A 12,542-nucleotide genomic window follows, 5' to 3' on the forward strand; every position below is an offset into this window, starting at 1 on the left:
ATCAGTCTTTGGCACTGCTCAGGTGTTAAGAGCCCAGGTTGCTCTGATAGTGGCCTTCAGCTCTTCAGCATTGTTGGGTCTGGCATATCATCAGGCATGAGAGGCATATCTTACTCTTCACAATACCACATGTTTTTATGGGGTTAAGGTCAGACAAGTTTGCAGGTCAATTAATAATAAGGATCCTGGTCCTTAAACCAGGTACATGGCACCCCAAACCATCACTGAGTGTGGCAACTTTACACTGGACCTCAAGCAACATGGATTGTGTGCCTCTCCTCTCTTCCTCCAGACTCTAGGACCCTGATCCTGAATGCAAAATTTACTTTCATCAGAGAACATAACTTTGGACCACTCAGCAGCGGTCCAGTCCCTTTTGTCTTTATCCCAGGTGAGATGCTTCTGATGCTGTCTGTTGTTCCAAGAGTGGCTTGGCACAAGGAATGCGACAGCTGAAACCCATGCCTTGCATGTCTTTGCATAGTGGTACTTGAAGCACTGACTCCAGCTGCAGTCCACTCTTTGTGACTCTCCCCCACATTTTTGAATGGGTTTTGTTTCACAATCCTCTCCAGGGTGTGGTTATCACTATTGTTTGTACACTTTTTTTCTACCACATCTTTTCCTTCCCTTCGCCTCTCTATTAATATGCTTGGACACAGAGCTCTGTGAACAGCCAGACTCTCTTTTGCAATGACCTTTTTTGTCTTGCCCTCCTTTTGCAGGGTGTCAATGGTCTTCTTTTGGACAACTGTCAAATCAGTAGTCTTCCCTATGATTGTGTAGCCTACAGAACTTGACTGAAAGGCTATTTAAAGGCCTTTGCAGGTGTTTTGAGTTAATTTGCTGATTAGTGTGGCACCAGGTGTCTTCAATATTGAACCATTTCACAATATTCTAATTCAGAGATACTGAATTGGGGATTTTCCTTAGTTGTCAGTTTTAATCACCAAAATTAAAAGAAAAACATTTGAAATATTTCAGTCTGTGTGTAATGAATGAAAATAATATACAGGGATCATCAATTTAGATCTTTTTATATTCATCTATACCTTAACCTGCTCGCATCTGAAAAATTCTTTCAGTTCTTTTGTGAGGTTGCATCAATAAGATGCCATTTATGTTGACAGAGTCACACAAAATTTATACAAGTCATAATCATAAAATCTCCTTGATATTACACACCATTTGATGGTAAAATAAAGTAGCAGAAAAAGACATGAAATACAACCATCCATTCGTAAGTATCTAACATGTTTTGACATAAGATAACATTAAAATAAAAGAGCATGCAATTTTCCAAAGACTTAAATTCCATTATATGAACAATCTTAAATAACAAGTTTCAGGAAATGACATTTAGACCTAGAGAGTGTTTATCCAATGCAGCTCAAGGACATTCACAAGCCATATGGCTTTTGAAGATGAGTATAAAAGAAAACAAACCTGAAACATTCATCTGCAAAAAAAAGTGCCTTGATTAAAATCCCAACTCTCACATAGCAGGCTTTTTACATGCGGAGAATGTTCAGTGATTGTGCCAACTACATACAAAGATACAGTAAGACCGGGGGGGGAACACTGATGACAAGATAGATCTGCATTGATACATTTGAAAATGAATACATTTTGAAAAATAGATATGACATGCCTTTTGGAATACAAATAATCAAAAATACAAAAAGATTTTCCTTTAACTTTTTTTTCATGAAGCTGCAATATGCACAATATGCACAATTAGTACAATATGCTTTGTACAAAAGTAATGAACATTACAATGAACTGGTTGTACATATGAAACAAACCTCTGCATCATGTTACACTTATTTCACTACTGCTTTTCGACAATCATACAAAATAATTTTCTTTGTAAGAAAGTGCCAGAGCCTAACGATAGATGCAAACCGCCTCCTCCCAACATCTAAGCTATTCAGGACTATCAGCATCATTCAACTATTTTGCATCAACGTAGGGAGAAGGAATAGTTGACACACACACACACACACACACACACACACACACACACACACACACACACACACACACACACACACACACACACACACACACACACACACACACACACACACACACACACACACACACACACACACACACACACACACACACACACAATGTAACTGTTTAACCATTTTCAAAAATGTAGCCATTACCAAATCAGTCTATGCTATGAGAAAAATACTGTGTACGTGGCTTGTGTCAAAAAAACGTCAGTAGAGCAGGATCCTTGGGATCACACCTTTTTGTCCTCCCTCTCTCCTCTAATTGGGAAGTACCACAGGATATTTAGAATTACAGCATGAATACATTTGCAATTCATTTTTATAGCTACAATTTTAAAATTCATAAAAAAAACACTACATAATTTCTTTACTGCATACAAGATGTTTTTGATTTAAAAAAAACAACAACTAAAAGGCCTCAATTATATACAAAAAAAGTTATGAAAATTATATTTCCAGGAGAAAAAAAACTATGACAGGGTCACAATCTAATGTAGACAAATGATGTATTCAGTGATTGTCTATTACTAAGAATGACCCCTTTTTCAGAAATCAGCACACTAAACAAAGCATAAAATGGCACCAGTGGTATGAGAAGAAAGTTTCAAAACAAAACCATCAAAAGAGGAGAAAAAAAAAGAATGCAAGTGGGAACGCAACAAGCCTGGCCCTGCTTCACTAACACTGAATGGCACTATTGTAGTTTCAACTCTTAATCTGTATTACTCAAATTTGAAGCATCACCTATAACTATGGAATTAAAAAAAGCAATATGAGAAGGATCAAGAGGATGAAAAAACATTTTGCAGAATAATTATCCCTTTCTCCTCAGACAGCGATGCACACTCATTCATCAAGCTTACATCACACAATACTTCTTGACAGCTAAACCCCACACCCACCCCACAGAATCCTAGTATAAAAGAAAAGCCAGAACGTCAGGCAGTAAGGTTTAAACCACAGCGATGAGACTGGCTGTTATGCTGGTGCTATAAACAGGGCTCTACCAGGCTGCAGCCCTCAATCTTCCCCCTTGCAGGTCAGTTTAAATAGATTAGCTCTGGGTAATGCTACATTAATTTCAAATTTTAACATGAAAATACTTGCTTGTAATTTATCACTAAAAATTAAGGGTGATATATAAAAAGAAAAAAAACTACTAAAATATAAAAAAATACACAGGCTAAATGACAGTAAGAAGCAAAACAGTATTTAGTTTTTTTTTTTTAAATGTTATAAAACAGTAGCTGATGAATACCATTTTGAGATGCTACTAATTAACAAGTAATATGTTGTTAGCTCTTATTAATATCTGTGGAGAGACAATAGCAAGAAGCTGCAGAGCTCTAATGCATTGGTAGGAAATTTACTTATTATTATTTAAACAATTTAAGAATTAAGTCACTGCTAATCCTTTATGAAACAGCCATCACTCTGGTTTAAACCATTCTCATTCACACCACATAAAAACAAACAATCCCACTTGAGCTGTAAAAACACCCAATTCAAGAACAGAACAATATTCAGCCAGACCATGCTCTGAGAAACGAACACATTTTGGCAAACAACAAAAGCCAGGAGCTGAGAAAACATTCATTTGAAGTAAACGTACAGATGGAGAGGAATGCATTAATGACAAATGAAATTTATAATAAAAAACAAAAACACATTCACTCATAGGAAACTAACTTCTGTCAGACGGTATGCTTTTCTTACTGGCCATTCCTGATGAAATTGGTCAAAAGCCCAACAGTGTCAACCAATCCCATTGGAGCACCAAAAGACACACTCTTCTTCTCTTCTGACTGCTACACATTCACTTAGTACTGGATGAAACAACCGAAGAGACAACACAAGAAACTTCAAACCCCTCTGACTGCACAAACGGCAAAAGTGCCAAAAAGAGTGAAAATTTTTGACATTTGTTTTGATATCATAGCAATAAACATTTGGGGGAATTTAAAAAAAAAGTTAATTTGAAGAGTAATGGCAATGATGTTGTAATGCAAAACGTATATCTGCATTTGTTGTCTTTTTTTACTGTCCTGTCCCACTATGTGTACTCAGTCAGGGGGTAGGAGGTCATGCAGCCGAAACCGTTCACGGACATGTGGCCGCACGTCCTCATTCTGTGGATGGAAAACAATGGAAAAGTACAAATTTGTATTTAGACAGATTCATACATTTTCAACAAAAAAAAAAAAAAAAAAAAAAAGTTTTTAGAATAACTTTTTTGTATGTATCAGTACTTTCACAACACATCTAGGGCTGGTACACTTAGAACAGAAATAACAGTGAATATTCATGGCATTTGTGATTTTTGTACTTTTGATTAAAAAGAAACTTAATATGACTAATAATTTATTTAAAGCAAATGAAGACAGTTCAGTTATTGCAGTCACTAATGAGAACTATTTGAGAAAAAAATAAACTTGCATGTTACTTATTTAATGTTTAATGAGAGATTTCATGAGATTCTCTTCAAGATGTCTAAGAGGTGAAGAACACATTACAACATACCAATTCCACCAGTTTCTCCAAGAAAGGGACCAGCTTCAGAAGTTCGTTGTCATTCTTGTCCATGAACCAGCTCTCAATAGGGATCCCATTGGAGAGCTGTGGGTAAAACATGGGTTAGTGATTTTATTTACATGGATTTTCCCATGAATCTCCCTAAAGGACTTACATATTGGGTAATGTAAACTAAGAGCTCAGTTACACACCTAAACACTGTACTTTCTAAATTACAACATAATGACTACTTCAAATTTCATTCAGGGAGGGGTAGGGGGTTGATGCTGACACTTAATATACCATCTATTGAAAGTATAATTGATCTATTAACCAGATCATTACCTTACCAGTCAAAGATTGTTTACGGCCTCAGATTACTGATGTCAACATTCAATGCACGTTAAAACTAGGGATGCACCGAATCCAGGATTCGGGTTCGGATTCGGCCGAATATTCGGCTTTTTGACTGGATTCGGTTTCTGAACCCAGTTTCTCCTCCTGTGTGTTTACGTCCTCATTCTGGCTCTGTGAAGAACGAGCCTATTCTACATTTCTATGCACAAACTAAGAAGCTAATAAACACACAATAACTTTGCAATAAGGTTGTGTTATTTTTCATGTGATTTCGGCTATTTTATATCAATAATGGATGTTTACTTTATGACTGCTAACAGGCCATAAGCTAGATATTAATTAAATCCCCATTATATCGTGACAGGAAACTAATACAAACACTCAAAGGTGGTCTAAAGTGGCAAAGCATGAAGGTGTAATTTTAATATTTTAAATTGCGTTATGTAGTTTGATGGTAACTGAAGCTCTGATTCACCTGTTGGACCACCTGTTTTGCCTTTTTAGAAAGACTATAATGTGGACTACTAAATGAAATACTGCACTGTTAATGGCCATTTAGGCAGGCATAGGCCTGTCGCGATAGTTGATAAATCAATTAAATAGCTAAATTTAAAAAAATGAGCTCGATAATTTTTCTGGCCGCGATAATTGCCATTTGCATGCTTTTTTGTTTTCCTCGTCTCTCTCGTTGACTGCGCGTTTGTTGAGGTGTTTATACTCAACGCGCAGACCGGGTGTGGCGTGATGAGACTTTATTCTCGGCCAGCAGATTTGTCTGGAACTCGTGGCTCTTTGGTTGCGGAGCCACAGACACGCAAAGTAACGAAATTTGACGTGCACAACGCCAAGCGAATGGGGTCTTGCGCACTCCACGTCGTTGTCATTTTTGCCGCGTGCACCCTTGCGCTCGAGCAGACGCATGTTTAAACGAGGCTTAAAGCTACACTGAAGTTTGATAAACGCAAGTTAATTCTTCAGTTCAATCTTTGTGTGCTAAAAAGGCACATAAGTTCCTGTAGAGATAGCAATACACATTCTCCTTTTTTTGCCAAATAAATGTAAAGTATGTCATCAATGTCTTCTCTCATGCTGTATCAAAATATCACTTTCCTCAGAGATGGTCAAGTTCAGTTTGTGCATGATTAGGCTATGATGTAACTTTTTTTTTTAATACTGTATCCTAAATTGTGGATAATTCATATATCATATGCTGAAGTACATTTCTGGATTAAAAGAAAAAAAACAACAAGAACCGTACAGAACGGAAAACCGTGACCCTAAAACCGTGATACGAACCGAACTGTGGGTTTTGTGAACCGTGCCGCCCCTAATATGCTCCTAAAACACAATCATCCGTTGCAGTTTTCATCCATTTTATTTATTGTTTTTGGTACTTATTTAAATGCATTTTTTAAACAGACTGAGAGTCCATGCTTTTATTGTTTTTGGTTGTTTTGTTCATTTATTGTGGTTATTTAAAATGTTTTCCATTTTTAGTGTTAAATTGTCTTTAGAAATTAAAGTTTATTGATCTTTGAAAAGGTGTACCTGCATTTTATCCCATTATCATTATTTTAGATGAAAATGTACTCAGAACGACAATATGATCGTTTATCGTAATTATTTCTTCGCCAATATATATTGTCCAGCAATTTTTTTTATCGTGACAGACCTAGGCAGGCATACATGTTTTAATGGATTTTGAATAATGTCTGTTAAAAAAAAAAAGATTCATAACAAAAGAATAATGAGGATTACGTCTCAACCATTCAAGAGTGTGAAACGATCGTCGACACAGAAATTAGACAAAAGACTGCAAACATGTCTTCAGGCCAACAAAGTTATTTGATAAAAGCATCTAAAAACAAAAATCCAGATATGGTCTTAGAAAATGTTTCATAAAATTCAGTTTTGGACATGACATAGCCTCAGATTTTAAATAAAGCATGACCACACTTCAATTTTTGCCTTCAATTTAGTTGTAGTTATAAGTCGTTATACTACATTCACATAATATTTTTATACATGAAGTAAAATATGTAAAATATTTACATTTTTTATTTTTATGTTTTAGCCTATATATCTCTAAATAAATAAATGTCTAAATAATTCTGAGAGTATTCAGCTGTAAACTCTCAAGTGTTGGATTTCTAAATATATATTGGTTATGCGTATATTCAGAATAACATATGAGCAATCTTTTTACTATGAGTCAAAACCCCTTGCCTGTCACCCCCTGATTTGGCAATGGAGCATTTAGACATACTTGTCTAAATACTCCATTAGCCAAATCAGGGGGTGACAGGCAAGGGGTTAAAGGTGACCTAGTGACCAAGTTGAAACAATATTTTAAATTGTTCTTCGATATCTAGATATAGGGTATGTGACTTATTTAACCCCTTAAGTGTCACTGGCCCACCGGTGGGCCCATTTGCCACTTCATGTTTAAAACAATATATCCTATATTTGTCCTGATCTAATGTTGACAAACTATATATCATTCGAAAGCTTACGAAGTCAAGATTCATCCTGTGCAACCCGATTTGAAATCGGACCTTGCGTTACCATGGAAACGGTGCTCTAAATTATTCTAGCGGGCTCCTCCCCAAGTGGCGTTGTCATGTTTCATATTTATTTAACATATTTATTTAATTTATAATAAAAACCTTTTCTAATCTTGACAAAACGCATATCGTCGGAAAGGTCTTAGTCTCACGGATCTATATCTGCAAACTGTTTTGTGATATTTACACAAAAATATATACATTTGACACAGGAAATTGCATTTAAAAAAATCAATGGAATTTAAATGACACCCGGTGGCTATTTGTGGTACAACGCCTAAAAAAAATCTCATGGGAACTTCAATTTTTGTGATATCAACTTCAAATTTGGAACACAAATTGATTAGACATATGGCTTTGATTTGATAGTAATTTTAGAGTCCACATTATTTTGTAACATATATATTTTATATTAAATATTAAATATCTAGTACAGTATATTTGATTTACAGTACATTTAAACTTCCATAACTTTTATAAACTTAATTTTTTTGAAGTGATTTCACTTGAGCAATACTCTGCTGACTGTCTTCTTTAAAATGAGACCAAACTTATGTCTATATTCCAAAGCATTCTTGAATTGCAACCATTTAAGTTTGGATAGTGAATTTTCATGTATATTTTCAAAAAGGGGGGTGACACTTAAGGGGTTAAGGGTTAAAATTGTCCAGATACTGTTTTACAGGTCCATTTACAACCCCAGAAATTGTCCCTAGGAGGTAATGGTCTGTTTTTGCCTTATTTGGAAGGGTCATGAATATTAATGTAGAGTTCTGCTCTGATAGGACGTTTCACTGCGCGGCTTAGTTCAGTGACAGAAACACATCTACCGTATACTGTCAATCATGGAGAGATTATGCATCCAACCTTATGTTTGATCCCGTTTCTGACGTAGATAAAGATTTTGAGGAACAACCAATTGTTTTGAGATGGGAAATTGACGCTTTTGAGAGCCAAGTGTAGTCTTTATTCTCAGTAAGACCTGCAAAACGTAACGTCAGTACTATAACATCAGCCTACATGTGAACTAGCATATAACATTAACTTTACACTTTAACTTATATCGTCAGCAGTCACAACTTTATTTTTAGCATTTAAAAATTTGAATCACTGTAATTCATCACCGTTTGATTTTACAATGATAGCTTCTTCACTTTGAATCCGTGATAATTTTGTTAACGAAGATGATGATGAAAAATATTTGTCAAAGCCCACTTTTTCTGTGACGAAAATGAGACATTTGACAAGCTAAACTAACATCTGAAAATAAAAACTATGACGATACGTATGCCATTTCTTGTTAACGAGACGGGACTAGAATGATATTTGAGGAATATCGGACATTAAAAAATGCATTATCTCTTCCTATGCTGTCTTTCAAAAATGTGTGTCTCTCAGGAAGCCGCAACGATAGCTAACGTCACAGGTACAGGTAGTCTCTAGCCAACCAAAACTCGAACTATTGTTGGTTCATGAGAAGGCATCTGGTCATTTAGACTAGTGCCTGTGAATAGTAAACAGCAAAAATACGATTTCTGCTTGTCTTTGTTTGAATGAATGGCGCGAACAGCTGTTTATATTTAGGACACACACACACACACACACAGAGAACTGCGTGTTAGGGTCACGTATTTCCATGAGGACATAAACGCATGTCCATCATCTCCAGAGCCGCTCTGAGTCACTTCATCAGCATTTTACCATTTAATTTGAGAAAAACTACCTCATATCATAAACACAAAGAAACTCAAAGGTATTCACAGCAACACATCAAAATAAAAGTCCTGTTTGTCTTGACAAATATATTACTGTTACAGTAGAATTTAGATACGTCTCAGTGTAATAATATTAATACTAACACTAATGTAATAATAAATTATCAAAACTATTTCAAAAGTAATATATCAGGTTTTCTTCCAATTTGTTTTATATGCATTTTATTTAAACAGTATAAAGCTCAGAAAGCTTTGTGCACATGAGCTCTAAAACCCCTTGCCCAAGACCTTCTCGCTGGGCATTTGCTGAGAGAGTTTTAAGTATGCTATCAGGTGACCTGAGTCAGGGCCGTCAGAATGTTGTTTATTGCACTTTTATTTTAAGCTTATTGAAGTTTCAAGTAAATGTTGTTTTTCCACAACCGCCAAAAGCAAAAACAAAGTTTGTTTTTCTTGATACTTGAACTATAATATTTTTATCTATCCTTCATGTATCCTACCTTAGAAATTAGCGGACAGCGCAGCATATAGGCTATCTAACTAAGGAAAAGGGATATTTAGCATTGCACAAGTACTACTACTAAGAGTGTAATGTTAATAGAGTCTTGTTACCTAAATTTAAATTTCTCATAAGCTTAAATGAAATTGGTCTAAATAGAGAAAAATTATAATAAACATTCAAAAGACTATATATATAAAGTTACCTAAATTAATGTTGGTAATAGCAGTTTGACTAAAAGTAATGACTAAAACTTGACAAAAATGCCATGACTTTTAGTCAACTAATAAGACTAATAAGCATTTTTGTCTGAAGATGAAGACTTAGACTAAATCAAAAATGGTTGCCAAAATGAACACTGCTTTAAATCACAAACTCCAAACAGCGAACTGGGTAATGTTAGCGCACAAATAGGTAAGAAAAGTCCCCATGTGCCCTGCACAGCCTGGAACATGACATCTGTTTCCACGATCTGGCATTTTCGGTATCCTTGCATGACGCATGCATTGCTGTATACAAATGTTGGGGGCGTACATATTAATGATCCCCAGCAATTGCGTCACAGTTGGCATTCGCCTGAAAATCGCTTGTTCCGTGGTGTTTTTCACAAACAAGATTTAAATATGAAGGAGGAAATAATGGTGTTTGAGACTCATTGTGTGATGTCCATGTACTGAGCTCTTGTTATTCAACTATGCCATGGTTAATTCAATTTTTCATTCTAGGGCACCTTTAATATGTTACAAACTAAAATTTTCCATACATATAACTACTTTTTTTCTCAGTACTTGTTATAACATTGGGTATATATATATAATAAACCAATATGAACAGGGAATCTGAAAGTAAGGATGAAACTTGGTCCGCTCACCTGATAAGCAAAGGCTTGCGGTGAGTTATCAATAATTATAGTTTTGGACAGATCCCGTCCAAGGATATTCAGATCCTTAATGTAGTTTCCTTGCACACAGACACAGTGCTCACGAAATAATCGGTGCCTAGAACATGTTGGAAACACACACACATAGAAACGAATGAAATAAATCTCCAGGGCTTGAATCAATAATGCATTTGAAGCAAAGGGTTGACACCTGAGGATGGTGTGGAGTTTACATATGCCAGAGACCAAGGATCTCCATCTACTGCAATCCCTAAATCCCTCATTGTAACCAAACCTTACAGAGAAATGCTGCACAGCAATGACCAAGGCTACTTAATGCCTGGCAGGGCTACTCAACAACTGACACCCAGCCAAAATTTACATTTACTCTTATGACAAAATCTGACATTTTTAAAAGGAAAAGAAGCAATCAACTAGGTTTTACTTGTAACAGTGTCACAAGAGGAGTGTTCAAAATGATTAAAATAAAGAAAAAATAAAAAGAAGTCCACAGACCGCACCAGCTGTTTCCTCGGATCGAGAATGTTCAGCAACTTGTCTGCATAAACTTTCTTAGAGGCAGTGAAGAGAATGATCTAGTAAAACAAAGTAAACAATGGAACAATTTCATACCATTATGAGGAACAGATGTTAACTTAAGCAAGGGTAAAAATTGTCCATGTAATATTATAATTTATTTGGAGAAAGGAATGAGGTTATGTTAAGTAAAATGGATGATGGCTTACCTCATAAATCTGAGACATGCGTTCAAGGAACTCTCTGAAAAATGGCCTCAAGCGCACATAAACCTAATAGAAATTGTGAATTAGAATTTAGCCCCTAAAACAAAGGGCTTTAGCCCCCTAAAAACAAGAAAAAAAAAAGAAAAGAAAAAAACTGACAAAGTTTCACAAATTTCATATCACTCAACATTACACAATTGCTTGAGACAATAGACTCCTAGTCAGTTAGTTTCTTAAAATGGATCTATAGAGCCCTCTAGTGGTACGTTACTAACAAAACATGTGTTAAAACAAAGACAGCTTGGATTTTATTACCTGGTATATGACATCTTGGAAGAGGACAGGAAAGGTTAGTGCTGCATCATCCAGCTCATTCAAGCTACAATGGACAAGGGTTTCATCCTGTAGAATGAAAACAATTAATAAGAATTTATTCCAAAATGTGTCCCTTGTAATAGGAGCTGTTTTCCTGTGGTTTAAGACTGACCAGGTCAAGCACCAGGGAGAACTCAGGAGTGCTGCGAGTCTTCAGAGGGAGTGCGGGTTTGCGAGTTAGCTGCTCTTCTGTCAGTGGAGGTACATGTTTGATGAAAAAATACCTGAAAAATATGTCAACATAAATGTCTGCACAGAAAAAGCCTAGTGAAAATACTTAAGAGAATTGTTTCAGAGAAATCTGTAATAGCTCATCCAAACCAACAGAAAAAAGCGCTTATTGTGAAGCTCTGAGCACAAAGCACAGGTATTCAGTAAAGTTGAACTCACGGGTCAAACACTTCCCACTCCTCCTCATATGATCCTTCAGCAGGGACAGTAATAGAGGTGTCCACATACCCTACTGTTGCAGGAGAGCCAGGAGCTGAGATAAAACAGTACAAAGAAAACACAGTGTTAATATACACTATGTTAAAAGGATTATTGGGAACATCATACTAATACTCTGTTTGACCCCCTTTCGCCTTCAGAACTGCCTTAATTCTACGTGGCATTGATTCAACAAGGTGCTGAAAGCATTATTTAGAAATATTGGCCCATATTGATAGGATAGCATCTTGCAGTTGGTGGAGATTTGTGGGATACACATCCAGGACACGAAGCTCCCGTTCTACCACATCCCAAAGATGCTCTATTGGGTTGAGATCTGGTGACTGTGGGGGCCATTTTAGTACAGTGAACTCATTATCATATTCAAAAACCAATTTGAAATGATTCAAGCTTTGTGACATGGTGCATTTTCCTGCTGGAAGTA

The 12,542-nt window shown here is 36.0% G+C and overlaps 1 protein-coding gene across 1 annotated transcript in view; it reads right to left on the reverse strand.

Moving 5' to 3' along the window:
- Window positions 1-1,021: 1,021 nt before the first annotated feature.
- ctdspl2b (CTD (carboxy-terminal domain, RNA polymerase II, polypeptide A) small phosphatase like 2b) overlaps window positions 1,022-12,542 on the reverse strand; it is a 76,990-nt gene continuing 65,469 nt past the window's right edge. Inside the window, exons 6-13 of the mRNA XM_067441438.1 lie at window positions 12,059-12,152; window positions 11,781-11,892; window positions 11,609-11,695; window positions 11,297-11,359; window positions 11,067-11,146; window positions 10,542-10,668; window positions 4,545-4,640; window positions 1,022-4,153 (exon numbers count right to left, since the gene is read on the reverse strand). Of these exons, the coding sequence (XP_067297539.1) occupies window positions 4,088-4,153; window positions 4,545-4,640; window positions 10,542-10,668; window positions 11,067-11,146; window positions 11,297-11,359; window positions 11,609-11,695; window positions 11,781-11,892; window positions 12,059-12,152 (725 nt within the window). The 3' untranslated portion in view covers window positions 1,022-4,087. The remainder of the gene's footprint in view (window positions 4,154-4,544; window positions 4,641-10,541; window positions 10,669-11,066; window positions 11,147-11,296; window positions 11,360-11,608; window positions 11,696-11,780; window positions 11,893-12,058; window positions 12,153-12,542) is intronic.

This window comes from Pseudorasbora parva, chromosome 1 (assembly GCF_024679245.1).
Source record: "Pseudorasbora parva isolate DD20220531a chromosome 1, ASM2467924v1, whole genome shotgun sequence".
Lineage (NCBI taxonomy): Eukaryota > Metazoa > Chordata > Actinopteri > Cypriniformes > Gobionidae > Pseudorasbora > Pseudorasbora parva.